We start from the raw sequence: 14,984 nt of genomic DNA, 5'->3' as shown, positions 1-14,984 counted from the left end.
CCCCTGGATTCATTGTCCTCTATATCCATAAAATCAATCAATCAATCAATCAATCAATCAATCAATCAATCAATCAATCAATCAATCAATCAGTCAATCAATCAATCAATCAATCAATCAATTCTTCTTCATCTTCATCCTCTAACTAACTAACTAACTAACTAACTTTTACATTTAGATTATATTCATGTTAAGTACTGGAGTTGTAAAATAATGGAAAAAAACACATTCATTTTCAGAAGTTTTATTCAAATTGAAGACAAATGAAATTTCTTGCCTAGCTTTTTCAGAAAAAATATAACCAGAATTAAAAAGTGTGTTGGCATTTCTTAAAAACAGTTGTCACATTTTTTTGGTATACAAAACATTAAGGAATATTGGCCATGAATATTCACAGGACTCTCAGGTTTCTACTTATTTTTCCCCCAATATTAAATAAAAATAAATTACCTACAGTAAATATGCATATTTTTAGAGTAGAATAGAGTAGTTGTCTAAAGTTAATAAGACCACAAACCTAGAACATAACACCATTCATTTGGCTTCAAGTCTACAAATATAAATCAAAGATTTTCCTGAAACAGTAGAAAAAAAACTAAAGTATTTTGCCTTTGCAATCATAAGCGTTGCCTCCTGCCAATACTCATGAGAAGATAATGAGTCCTTGAAGCTCTCACCATGTCACAACTACATATCACTGTCATGCTAAATTATAATCAGATTTTTGTTTAGTATTGTACATGCAGATGTTTACACCAACATAAGGCACAACTAGTGGTCAACAGATTGCAGCCTCAATTAAACCTAATGCATCAGTTCCTTTGAGATTTTAATTAAATTCCACTGAAACTGGAGTTTTCAGTGGAATTTTCTGGAACCGGAAAAAATAGCTTTTCCCTAAGACACAACAAACATGCAAATATTACTCATGTCACCACTTTTGATGTATGGCTTCACAGGTCTCTTTTTATCAGACCAGCGTCCACATTGTCAAGTCATCAGTTATGGGAAATTTGAATTAGCCTACAACATGTTGATGATTTGTCTGTGTTTTTTTTTTTAGATGACAATGGACCTAAGGAGACGGAAGCACAGAATGACATCTCTGGGAATTGGTGGCTTAATGTCATTGCCATCGAGTCGGAGGTAGCGCAGTCGAGGAACACTTTCATTGACGCTGTCATCCACAGCATCAACAGCGACAGGGCAGACATTGGAGCCACTTACACCTGAAATGCAAAAGGAAATCATAAGACTCAAAATTCTTTCAGCCGCAGTGGTTTTTTAAAAATAAACAACTGAAACTCCTGCAGTCTACGTGAATTATAATGAGATGAAAAGCATGAAGTGCTTCGGTAAACTTACTCTTGATCTTGTTGTGGTCGAGGAGAAGGTGCTCAAGGCCTGAGGGAATGAGGGGCATCTCGGTCAGCTGATTGTGGGACAGCTGCAAGTCCAACATACTGGAGACATTAAAAACATTGTTGGGAACTCCACTGCTTTCAAGCTTGTTGTGGTTGAGCCTGAGAAATGCCACTTTGGGCAATTCTTTGAAATAGCCAGCTGGGATCTTCTCAATGTTATTGCCATCAAGGAAAAGCTGAGTGGTGGTGGGTGGTAGGCCAACAGGCATGCTGCTCAGCTGGTTCTTTGCTAGATTGATCTGTACCAGGTTGTTTAGACCCTTCAGACTCACTTCAGTCACAGCATCATCCATCAGCTTGTTCCCCTGGAGGTCCAAGAGGTTTAGCTTATCCAGACCTAAGAAGACGCCAGCAGGGATCTTGGAGATGCGATTGCGAGAGAGACGTAGATGCTCCAGGCTGGCTGGCAGGGGAGATGGCACAGAAGACAAGAGGTTGTCATCCATGTACAGGTGGGCCAGCTCAGACACTGCATTCAGTGCACCTTCTTCCACTCCCTCACTAGTGATTTTGTTGCGATTCAGGTTCAGCCAGCGCAGCTGTGTGGCATTACGGAAGGCATCTGCTGACAGCACCTCGATTAGATTGTTCTGCAGGTAGAGATACCATGTGTGTGGAGGAATTTTGGGGACGCTCTTCAGGCCTTTATTGTCACAGTAGACAGCACGAGGGAAGTTAGGGGGACAGCGACACTCTTGAGGGCAAGCTTGGAGTTGTGCCATATATTCCTCATAAGGCATATCCTGGCTGAGAACTGGCCCGACCAGGCACAAGATACAGAGAAGGCTCAGAAGAGGTGCCATTTCACTGCCCAATCTATGATGAAAAGAAAAAAAAAACAATATTATAGAAAAGCATCTGTGTAATATGTGTTACACAGGCCTTAAGACATACTTATAGGCCAAAAAGATATATGAATGCCCTAGACATCCAAGGTAAAGAGGATCAGATAAGGAGTTATAATTTGCAAAGGATTGGGGACTTTGAGGAATTAGGATAACACGATGATGACCCATACAACCGTTTGTACTTGAGAACCTGTGTCTGTTTCCATCATTTGATTATAGATAAACAACTGTAATGGTAAGACCATTCACATACTAGAAATCTAACGTTCTGTCCCTTGAAATACAACAAATCATGCGGCTAGCTTCAAATACACAAGAATCAGCTGAGTGTCAATGAGAATGCACAAATGCACACTCTTAAGCTAAAACTGTGTCCCAAATTAGCCACCAGCGTGTGTCGCCTACTCTACCACTAATGTCATTGTCATTAAATTGCAATGGCAGCTGCCAACAGAGCAAGGTATCCTGGTCTTTCCAGGTCATTACTTTGCCCGCCAAATACAGGTAAACCTCCAAAGACAGGACACAGAGCCAGGTCAACTTTAATTGCATTAGGACAATCTTAAAGCTCAGATTTGAAGACTTTGCACGCCAGTTGTAAGGTGCACACTGTTCATCAGACTGTGCAATGTATCTGACCCAGCCCATTAGCGAAGCGTTGCACTCAATCCATTGAGGAGAACTGAATTCTTTTCCCTGTTAGTTCAGGGAAAGGGCAGATGGCTTAGTAATAACCACTGATGGGGTAAAAGAGGAGAAGTTCAATGCAAAAGGTCCAGTACAATAGAAACTATGTAACAGAGAAGTGCAGAAACACAAAAAAAGAAAAGAGGGACCAACAAAATCTGAAGTCAGCTCTGTCATCTTCTATCCACCCATCTCTTAAGCCTCTACTTTATTCTTCTCAGCTGCCATCTGGTGCTTGTTTAAATTCTTGATGCACTCCACGTTTGTCTGGAACTCATTTAGCGTAGGCCATGCTTTTCCATGGATGGGAGCACTTCAAAGACAAAGCCGACACAGCTGTTTTAAGAGAACTGCCCCTGATTTCTTACTGTATAGGGGTCCAAGCTCTGTCACCTAGCTTTGGAGTATGAGCTGTGGTGCAGAAGACAACAGCATGATCCATGCTTCCATAAAGATAAAATCACTAAAGTTGCAAGACAAAAGTTCTAAATACTACCAACCCTGGAACTCCAGACTCCACTTCCAGAAACCCAGCTTACCTTAAACTCTGTAAGTTGCCTCTTGCCTAGGTCCTTCGTTAGCAAGTTGTCAAGTGTAGTCCAAACTGATGAGGCTGCACCTCTCTCCTCCCTGTATTTGTACCACTAGCTTTTTCATTCAACGTGTGCCAGCCTGTCACTCATGATGACACCAAAGCTTCTCTTGGCCAATCAGATGTTCCCAAGATCAAAGGTCAATCCCATGTTGATGGGTAGTGTGCTAAGCCGTTTCAGCACTTGAGACATGTCCCACTTAGAAACAGGCTAATGCAAGCCTACCTGTTCTTTGTTTGCTAACTTCCACATGTACAACCCTTCCTCCCTTGGTTGGTATGCTTGATCTCTGTTTAACTCCACTCACAAATCCCTAAGAGTCCTTTGCCGACCTTTGTGCTAATTTTGTGCTGCTGCTGCCCATAGAGCAATCAGGATTAATTAATCTGCTTGATGCAAATTATTAAATCTTAAGCCAGTGTTTGCAGTCAACAGAGAATGAGGATCAACAAAAAGTACACAAATATAGCTCAATATAAATGTGTTGTACAGACAATTGTCTTCAAATAAGCATCTCATTGGAGTTTGAAGTGGATCCAGCAAGAGTCCATCATTCCTCTCTGCCAAAATGATAAACACATGATCACCAGAACTGGACTTTTTAAATGTGGGAGGATGTTACTAGTCTGATAGATCATCAGATTTGGTGTAAATGTATACATGGACCATCCTTGTTTCAAATAGACAAACTAGTGGAGGTAGTGGAATTATGTAAAGAATGTTTTCTTGGCACACATCAGATTTCATAATACTGAACATTTGAATGCCACAACTTCTTATTTCTGGGCATGTGCGTCTCTTCGTGGCTACAGGTTAACTTATTTTTAATAGTTCAAGCAGGATAAGGCTTGCAGCAGGTTGAATGCAGATCTATGAACATACAATGACTTCAGTTTACTTCAAAACATTTTTTGGATGAAGTGGAGCATCATTAATGTTTGCAGGAATTGGAAGATGCTATGACGTCCGCATAGAGGATAGAAGTCCAAAGTAGTCCTCGAGGGAATTCTGTACCCAATAAAGTATGTGTAGTAAGGTTAGTGTAATTAACTATTAGATACTTACTAGATAATGTATTTTATGGTGAGGTGGTGTATTTTACTATGAGGATTTTGAATGGTTTCCCATATTGTTAGGAGGGAAGGCACGTTGTTAGGGCTGCTAAAACATCCACCACAAAGATAACGCACTGTACAGTACTTAAGTACAAAACATTGCCTGCAAACATTAGAGCTAACAGTGTTATGGGACAGAGGTCAGACTTAATCTGAGGGGATTTTACTCCAAGCTGGCCATGCAAATTGTTTTTGTAGAGTCTATCTAGCTCAAGGATTGGTGACCTCCGAACAAACTGGCATGAGATTGCGCTCGTTTCCCGTGATGACGACAAAGGCTTGAATGCAACAGGATAATCCCTGCTGACTTGTGTGAGGACAAGAGCAACACTTATCCATGATCAGCCATGCAAGCCCATTAGAGCTCCCCCTGTGTCTGCCAAGGTACGTTTGTGAACAGTGATCATTCCTCGACACGTTTGTAATCTTGTATTATCAATTACACACACAGACGTTAGTCCTGTGTACATTTATACAAAGACAAATTACTATCTAGATGAGTGGACGCATGTTTACAGCACATCAATAACTGTGCTGTCCTAACATGGCTTGCTGGCTGATTTGTCTAAAGTGACTTAAAGCAGTATTTTTGTTTTTTTGGCCACTTTAGGGCAGTGAAAAGTTGTAAACACAATATTGACATACTATCACCTAAAGTTGGCACGGGAGGTAGTCTAGGTGCTGACCACATAATCACAATGTCCCCAGTTTGAATCTGGTGAAGTCTGTTGCTTGTTTTTCCCTATCCTTCTCCTCTAATTTCCTGTCAGCTCTTTACTGTCAACTCTATAATAAAAGGCATAAAACTCTCTAATAAAGACGAATAAATAAAGTTTATATGTCAAATGTGTTAACAAACAGTTGCATATTTACACAACGAGCAGACACGGAGCACCACACAAATCCAATATTCACTCTTCTTTTAGTTCTGTTTCTTGAGGGAAACATCTGGCTCTGCAGCTGCTACAGTAAGTGCTTCACTATGTTGACCATAGCTCGTCCCTAACTTTGTCTGTCTGCAGTTTAGTGCAGGCCAGGTAGCACAGAGTGGGTTTATCAAAGTTTTTTCTTTACCTGAAAACAGCCACTTACTGTGTCTGGAAACAAGGCTGATGATAGCCAGACTGAACCAAAACAGTAAAGTTTATATAAAAACATTAACAAATGCAGCTTTAAGCTTGTCATTCACAAAGTCTTCTTCACACACCATTCTCCGTACTTCTGTAATTTTCTGCCAGCATCTGTAGTCATTTACAATCTTGCTCTAGAAGTAAAAGGTATATACTGTCTTTTTGAGGACTGTTTTAAAAGACAACTCTCTGAGGATGATACAGTTTGCTGTCAGACTGCAAAGGCTATTGAACTACCAAGTACTTAGCATGCAACTAATTCTGTTAAATAACAGGACAGTCTGCTTGTAACCTCTGCGCTGAACTCTGGTGTGGTGGTGTATAGGAATGTGCTTCTACTCAGCCTTTCTACTGCTATGGCCAACCAGCAGACTTATAAGAGCTTAGGGATACAATCAAGAATCAGTCAGGATTTAGTGCAACAGTTAGGACTCTGTATAACTGGTTAAAGGGTAGAAACATTTGTTTTCTTAAAGGCACCTACAAGGTTACAGTGACCAAACAAGTACCAAAAGGTGACAGAAATGCGGATTAAGTTCAAGAAAGCAATTAATAATGTGTGAAGAACTCCTCCTTGTTTTTTTAAAAAAAAAATTTGATTGAACTGAAACTGGCAGTGATTTGATAGAAAGTGTTTCCCCGCACAGCTGATGGGGTTCACTTCCATTCTCATTATAACAGAATAGTCATTAACAATGTGTGTCAGGATTTACAACTAAATATCCCAACTGCAGAAAAGGGTGAGTCAGTGCCTCACAGACCTCTGCAAAATGGAACATATATTACTGAAAACAAATGTTGGCCACAATCTGCCTGACAGACTAAGGAGAAACACATGCAGAGGAATATGATAATGCTAATTTCCTGCCAGGGGCTTTGTCTCTAGGCCAGCTATGTTAATTACACAACGGGTTGTATTTGCACTGCATGGTTTTTTTTCAGGATCAGTTCCAGTTGATGGCTTTGCTGAAATCCACTTCATGACTTCGAATCATTTGAGAGAGTTAGTATGGCTTAGTGAATCCAGAGCTGAGAAAGTAGCTGTGTTTGTGGTTGATTATTATGTGGAAAAAAACATGTTTGGCAGTAGAAGTGACTTTCCTAGATATGTGTTATTTGGAAACATTTATTTAATTTCTTTCCAGGTGTAAGCTTGTAAAACTGTTGTAAATTGCATATGGAAGTGTCTATCTATCACTCTATCTATCCTGATATCCTGATATCAAGCATCCTCATTCATAAAATAAACTGGCATAAAGAAAAACAGACAAAACTGCATATAACAACTGAAACATTTAAAACACTCTTTCTTTTGTTTGCAGGGTTACTTAACCATTTTTATGTATTATCTGTAAGTTTTGAATCAGAAGCGGTTAAGGTGAACCACGTTTAAGGTAAAGTTCAACCCAATCAAATGTAAACCATCTGAAAAATGTACTGCACCTATATCCAGTCACAGCCTTTTACTCCTCCTCTCTCAAACAGATGTATCACAAAAGAAGGACAAGATCATCTTTACCTGATTCTCCAGCTGGTCACAGTGGTCTGCATGCAGCCAGGTGAGGTTTGATTTGTCTGCTCCTCCAATGATTCCTTCTGATAGTTGTCCTCAGTCTCAGGTTACTCTAATGTAGTCAGAGCTGTGAGCTAGCACGGCTAGGCTTGTATTGTTGTCGGTTTGATTCCCCAAAGGCTGCACCTTGGACATGTATCAGATGAACCGAGAGGATGGAGCATGTGCTGTTGGTGGGAGGATGATGGTGTGTGAGTTGGGATGTCCTTTCAGAATTTGTGTTGCCTACTTTTCTGCCAGCCCAGTAGTTTTTTTCTGCCTCTTTCGCTTAGTCTCTTCTTTTAGTGTAGAAAGTGAAGTCATCAGTTGAGGGTTAAACTGCAGTCACCCCACCCAACTTACCCATTTGGTCTGCAATGGAGGATGTGCTCTTTACCCATCACTCAGGGGGATGGGCGCATGACCAGTTTATGGCTCATTTCAGCTCAACGGCCTTGGGGTGTGTTTACTGGGCTGTCAGGTGAGGTTATAGAGGAGCTTAAAGGGCTCAGACATTCACGCCCAACTTTTTATAGGAAAATTCCCTTTTTTTTTCTTTTTTTTTTTTTTTACAACCGAAGTCTTCTTTTTGTAGTTTTTTCCATCTTGCCTATCAGTGATAACATATTACCCAATGATGTCACTGTAGAGAATCTGGACTAAGGCACATAGCGAGAAACAGCAGTGCACCAACTGTAGCAATAATGGTGGAAAAGAAGCCTAAGACGAATTTAACACAGTTAACCACTTATTTAGAAGTAAGTTTTATTATGTTTAAAGTGGCTTACCCATAAGATATCATGGAAAATTGTTAGCCCTGTAAGCAGTAGACAACCTTTTAACCAACTAGTACAAGCATTTGTGTGCATTTTTAGTTTGATATTTATTCAAACAAAAGACATCCAAACCCAAATGCACAGATGAAGAGTTAAATGAAAGTGCATGTGTTTTACCTGCTAAATATCAGCATGTTAGCATTGTCTTTGTGAGGCTGTTCGAATGTTCTTGTTGTATGGATGGATGGGTAATAAGAATCAAATATATCAACTGATACTCCTATACTTTTCCTGTTTTCATGTTTTCTGCAAATCTTGAATACTGTTGACTTTAGGTGCCTTCAGAACGACAACGATTGTGTAAGTTTAATAAAAATTTAATAAAATGTAATAAAATAAAATAAAATAGAAATATCTTGGTTGCAAGATATGCCAGTATGGTTGGTAGTGTGAGTGGGAAGGATGGACCACCAAGCAGCCGTTGATTTGTCAGAATAGAAAAATGCGTTCAGACCAGCCACAAAAAGGAGAAACAAAAAAAAAAAAAACAAAAAACAAAAACAATTTCATTAGATTCATCATCTGCAGATAATTAGTGGGAAAAACCTTAACAGTCCACAAAACACTGGCCCTCCTCCAGTTTCCTGAAGAGGGAAAAACAGACCAACCAGTTTGTTATCTTCCAAAGCCTTTTATATCGTGTCACCTGTCATCTGTGGCCAATCAGGGAGGGTCTTTGGAATTAGTGCCACTCTGATCCAAGTCGCATTAATCTCCCCTTGTTTGAAGCTAAATGGTATTCAATTGTATTTTTGACTAAAATTATTAATCAAATTTACCCCTTCAAGAGGCATGATCAAAAATACTTATTGTTAATGAAGTTAGCAAGTAAACGTTCCCGTCTTTGGAACGGATTAACATTACAGCAGGGAAAAATACCCACAGAGAAATTTTAATGGGGAAGTGCACTCAGGGAATTAAAGTTCCCCTACAAGAAACCTGTGTGAACAAAAAGACCAGACGCAAGTGAATAAGCATTTCTCAAACATCACAAGTTCGTGACTGATATGTTGATTGGATGAGCGAGAGGAATCCGCACCTTCCTCTCAGCATACATACCAACACTGACTCAATTACATTGTTGTTGTGCGATAAATGTGTGGTGAATCATCATGCTTCGATGTATTCAGTATATTCTGCATATGCTGTCAGATCTTTGGCTGTCTTTGGTCGCCAAAGCTCCAAATCAGCTGCTGATGGGTGTATCTTATAACGCGATCTAGTATCACCATTTGGACTGACGACCAAAGATTACACCACATTTCTCCCACGATCATCAACTTTTTTCTCAGACAACCCCACATCTAATGTATGTTTTGTAAAGGGACACTATAGTCACTATAGTGCAACAACAGTGAGGGATTACATCCCTCACTGGCTTCCCACGCAAGAATATAATCATGCTGAAGTTACTATCTGATATTGAACTTTCATCTCTGTCCTGGTGAGCAGGTCTGCAATGCAAAAGGTTAACTATTTTGGGGTAGAAACTTGTCTAAAACCTATTGGAGACTCATGCTCTGTGTCCACAATAGACAAATATAATGTTATGTAAGCGGTGCAAGTGGTCGCTTGTGCCCTGAAACCCTGCAATAAAGTCTGTGCCACAAATACAAAAAGACCCAATTTGTAAGAAAAAAAGGAGAGGGATTGGGTTAATGCTTTAGTATTTTCCTTTCCTCCTGTCACCCCTCCCTATCTCCTTGCTCTGTTTCACAGCTCAGCTGTGTGCGTGTCTGCGTTAAGGCCACAGATGGGACATCTGGAGCCCATGTCTACACTTTTGGGGACAAGGGTGACAAAAAGAAAGATGCACAAGAGTGAGCAATTAAATAAAGGTTAAAGAGTTTGAAATAAAATAGGGAAGGGAAACATCTATGAACAATTATATTATTTTATGATGACTGAAAAGTATGAGTTGAGTGAAAATATGTGGAGTTAAGTTTAAGACTTGGGTGATGATGGATGGACAGAATATGAATTAAAAACAGAGATAAAGAGGTTGAACAGCTGGAGATGGTCTGGACTCTGGGATGATCTTTGGAGTTGGGCTGCCAGGCCGCAACAGCTGATTATACTTTCACTTACTGTCTCAAGAATGAGGATGTGAAGCTTAAGGCTTTATAAAGGACTTTATTGTCTAGACATGGGCAGCAGGAGCTCCGCTCAGGATTTAAATGAGGGTGACACAGGAGGAAGAGGAGGAAATTGTCCTAGATTGGGAATTGGTACAATTGACCATATGAAAACATGTGAAACATGTAGCATGTTGTAGTGGTATTGGCAGTGAGCAGACTGCTAATATTTTTACTTCCTGACTTGTATCAAGTTTACCTGAGCAATAATAGTTAAAATAGACCATTAAGTTATTACAGTATTGGATGGCAAAGGGAAGTAGTGCATTTGTAAGGGACCTCCTATCATCTAATGACAGAACAGAAAGCTACTAGCTTTCATTCACAAAAGCGGGTCAAATTTTAAGTGTAAATGACCTTGACAGCTGGATCTAATTACAAACACCTAGCAGGAATAAAATGGGACATTTGGAATGCATTTACATAATAACAATAAATGCCACATATCTAATCAACTAACTTGCAGTTTTTAAATAGTGTCTACTCTAATAAGGAACTCCTGACTAACTCTCCAGGAAGAATATGAGTGGTTCCAGCCCATCTGGTACACATCTGCCAGGATTAGTGGTGTTGTTACAGTTGGTGCACAGCTCTGCAAAAAGAAGTGACAAGTGAATGTAAAGTGCACACCCAAAGATAATGTAACTCGGCTCCTGATTAATTATCCACAGTGTCAGTACACTCACATAGCACAAGGAACAAGAGTTGTATCTAAGAGGGGATTGTACTGTAAAGTGGTTTTAAATAAACATACATTTTCTCTTATTTCCTGAAACTAATCTTTTTATTGTAATGATTAAAGATTTGAAATTGCATTATTTTAAATCTTACTCAGAACAAACCATGCTAGTGGCTCTGTGAGGCCACTTATCAGTGTTGCTTCAAGCTTAATGCTAATGTTAGCATAGTAACATACTCATAATGACAGTGCTAGCATGCTGATATTTAGTGGGTAATGTTTACCATGTTTATCACCTTTGTTTAACTTGTTAGCATGCACATTTATTTATTTTATTATTAGTTTTTCAGATTAGATATTTGGTCATGAAACACCAAAGTTATACAATTCATCTTGAATGTTGAATGTTTGTACCAATTTTCATGGCAATTCATCCAATAGTACTTCCTAGAGGAAAAGTCAGGGAATCACTCCAGTCTTTAGGATTCATTCTCTGGGATCCATGATTGTCTGTATGAAATATTGTGCCAATCCATCTAGTAGTTTTTAGATATTTCACTGGATAAGTGAAAATCTTGATCTGCTGGTGGTGCAAAATGGGATAGGATTCATCCACTGGACACAATATCTGCATCACATTTCATGACAATGCATCTAATAGTGGTTGATATATTTCACTATATCACAAAAGATTCAGCCTCATGGTGGCACTGGAGAAAAAGTCCAGGGATGTAGCCTTTCTTTATCCCTGAATAATTCTCCACTTTTAGATGTTTGTCACTAAAGAAGACGACTGTGTTTTAATTTTGTATCTGCCGTGAGTGGAATGGAGGCAAGACCAATCAGAGAAGGTTTATGGGAAAATACGTGGAAATCTTTGTGTCTTAATTGGCTGACAGGTCGCTGTCAGTTCTTCAGTTGATGGGGTTACTATGGCAAGCTCACACAGTCAGTCAGTTTGAGGAAAAAATGGATATATGAAGATTTTTACCGGTCAAGGGGTTGAAGATGAAGCAGTGGCACAAACATCCTCTCGTGCTGAGCCAGGAAAACAAAGTCTGGTAGTCCTACAAACAATGGTAACACCTGAGGCAAGTTTTATGACCGATCCAACTTTTTTTCTGATCATGTCATACATTGACAGCTAAGTTACCGCAGATTTCGTAAAACAAAATTTTAGTTTATTGGCTTCAAAGAACACAGTTCTATTTCTTTCTTTCTTTCTTTCTTTCTTTCTAATTACAAATAAATTTAATTTAATCTTAACCTCATGTCCGTTTCCCTTCTTACATAGCAGCCTGGACAAGTTGGGTTGTAACAATACTGAAGTAGGCAAAATTTAACCAGTTAATATAATTTTAAAAAGACAGAATTCAGTCATTGTCTTCATTTTTCCACAAGTAACAATATTTTCTCATGTTTATCTACCTGTACCATTGAGGTGGGAATTGTAATTTATATCAAATAGATCCATCAGCAATGATTTTGCAACCAAATTATGAAAGTTTACTTTGTCACTTTGAGTAGTTAGTTGTTTTCAACTCTCGTTCATGAAATTGCCATTGTATTATGGGTTTTAAGGATTTTCCATCATGTAGGCCTAGTGATCATGGTTGTAGGTATCTGATACAATGCTCATTTTGGTCTGTGATACTGGAGTGGCTGGAATATTCATGTGCAGACTATATGGTAAATCAAACCCTTCTTCCCTTTCCAATTTTCACATTTTTCAAGCAATGTGTAGCCCTAATACAACAAAAAAAATGCATGGAAATAGTCTATTTAGAAATACATTTTTAAAAGTTTTTTGATTGATAAGAATCTGGGCTCAGACCCTGATGGCTAACAGTCCAGCCAACAATCCTGAATGCCAATAGCTACAAAAAGTATAAACTGTATATAACATTTGATAAGAATGCTCTTTCTTGCTCATTTATAAATTTACTCTGATAAAATCTCATATGGTGTGTATTTTGAGAGTTGTCGGCTGTGGCTTCCAGATTTTATGGGCTCTGATACTCTTTGGAAAACATTCATCTGTAATGAAAAGCAGACATTTGAGGCTCCAACAGTATCCATTAGAGTATTTTTCTGATGATGTAGGCACAATTTGGTCCAGTTTAGTGGCTATTATGACACAATGGTACAATACTACATGCCTTGTAGCTTGTTTTTATCTATAGTTTAAGTCCAAAATCTACAATTCACTACAAACAACTGGACTGGGTATAAGTTTCAAATGTTCATTAAATGATATTAATATTCAAAATACAAATTGTGCAGCAACTCCTGAGTGTACTATCAAATGTAGGACAGCAATATCTTCTCTAGTATACACATGTTAATGCACTTATAAATAAAACATGACTTAAGCCAAAAATATTCCATACACTTTACATTAAAGATTTATTCTGGATTCCTAAATTGGATAGTCTTTTGAAAAATGGCGCAGAAACCAAAAGGAATGTGCTTGTTTTATTGCTTTCTTTCCCTCTGGCACACTATGAAACACACATTTCTTAAACTCCTCCAATCACCACAAGAGTAAAAACACCTCACCCTCTAGAAATGGCCAAAACCTGAACAGCCTTTCCTAGAATTCTTATCCCTCACTGACAGTTTTTGATTGACCTATGGAGATACAAAAAGTGGAGAAAATATGTTCAGCAATTGTTTTCTCTGCAGGAAAATAGACACAGTTTACTATGATGCAAAAAATGTTTTATGAATCTGCATCAGTCTGTTTTAAAACAAACTCAAGAAAGAAGACATTTATCACTTTGACCACAAGTGGTGCCAACAAGCATATGGTGGATCCCCTGAAGAGCCAAATATGCAGACTAAAATATATCTTATTGGAAAGAGTACAGTTAGACAGTCTTCTTTTAAGTAAACTTTAACTATTTGTATTGAAGCTCCACAGGGAAGCTTTACTGAAAAAATAATGTTGTCACAGAGAATTTGTGGTCGCTATCTGAGTCATTTGGAAGGGCAGATTTACACAGAAAATATTGTAAATCTGTATAGTACTAAGCAAAACCTTGCAACCCCTGCATCCCTCCAGGACCAGCAGTGTTTTTGTCTGGCTCTACAGCTACATGGACGGGTGGGACAGAACAAAGAAGATAAGTCCTGTGTACTCTAAATGAATGACTTGAGAATCACAGAGCCACAATGCACAATGCAAGGCTCTTTGAGAGCAATTTGGCCATGAACGTAAACAGGATATCTGAAACATACTAACAGGCCTTGGAGAATAAATAAAGGGATCTCACAACCATCTTAAAACCTCTACATTTTCCTTTTGCAAATAATGGCAAACAACATGACTTCATCCGAGTGATTTTGGCCAAAAAAGGAGGTGGTAGCTGCCAAAAAGCCAGCAGGCTCCAAAGAGAATAGTAATCTACAACTAATCTGCAGTAACAACACATTTTAAAGGAGTCTAGTGGTGAGTTTGTAGATTGCAACCAAATGAATACCCCTTCTCTCACCCTACCCTTCCAAGCTTGTAGAAGAACCTACGGTGACTGCAAAACATGCGGAGCCAGTGCCAGTGTTTAGTTTGTCTGTTCTGGTCTACTGTAGAAACATAGCGATGCAACGTGGTAGGCGCTGTGGAAGAGGACCCACTCCCTATGTAGATATAAAGGGCTCATTCTAAGGTAATGAAAACCCATAGATTCTTATTGTCATGGGATTATACACTAATTAAAAATGCTTATGAATATCATATTCCATTTCTGCCAAGTCCGTTCTGCTAGATGCCACTAAATTCTACAGACTGCACCTTTAACTGCTGAGTGGTATATTGTATTATCCCTGTGGACAAGACAGGAGTTTTTCATGTTTATTATTTATACAGTCACCTATCTGCTTTGAACCATTATAGAGCAATAGGATCCTTAGTATTGTAGGCTTGGATAGAGTAAATTCACGGTTTAGTCAGTAACATCAATGCAGAGATTTTCAGAGAATTCCCAAA

The 14,984-nt window shown here is 38.9% G+C and overlaps 1 protein-coding gene across 2 annotated transcripts; it reads right to left on the bottom strand.

Annotated features, from left to right (window-relative positions):
• Positions 1–228: 228 nt before the first annotated feature.
• Positions 229–8,331, bottom strand: kera (keratocan). 2 transcript variants are annotated; one of them, XM_067582168.1, is made up of 3 exons: positions 7,317–8,331; positions 1,366–2,240; positions 229–1,229 (listed from the first exon to the last, which is right to left on the bottom strand). In XM_067582168.1, exons 1-3 carry the CDS (start codon positions 7,346–7,348, stop codon positions 1,060–1,062), a joined length of 1,077 nt encoding a protein of 358 aa, XP_067438269.1. In that variant the 5' UTR covers positions 7,349–8,331; the 3' UTR covers positions 229–1,059. The 2 variants fall into 2 exon arrangements, with proteins under 2 accessions (XP_067438269.1, XP_067438270.1); XM_067582169.1 differs by lacking the exon at positions 7,317–8,331 and adding an exon at positions 3,499–3,983.
• Between the last annotated feature and the right edge of the window lie 6,653 nt (positions 8,332–14,984).

This window comes from Thunnus thynnus, chromosome 23 (genome assembly GCF_963924715.1).
Source record: "Thunnus thynnus chromosome 23, fThuThy2.1, whole genome shotgun sequence".
Classification (NCBI taxonomy): Eukaryota; Metazoa; Chordata; class Actinopteri; order Scombriformes; family Scombridae; genus Thunnus; species Thunnus thynnus.
Note: the sequence above shows the minus strand (reverse complement) of the source record. Positions and strands in the feature narration are given on the sequence as shown.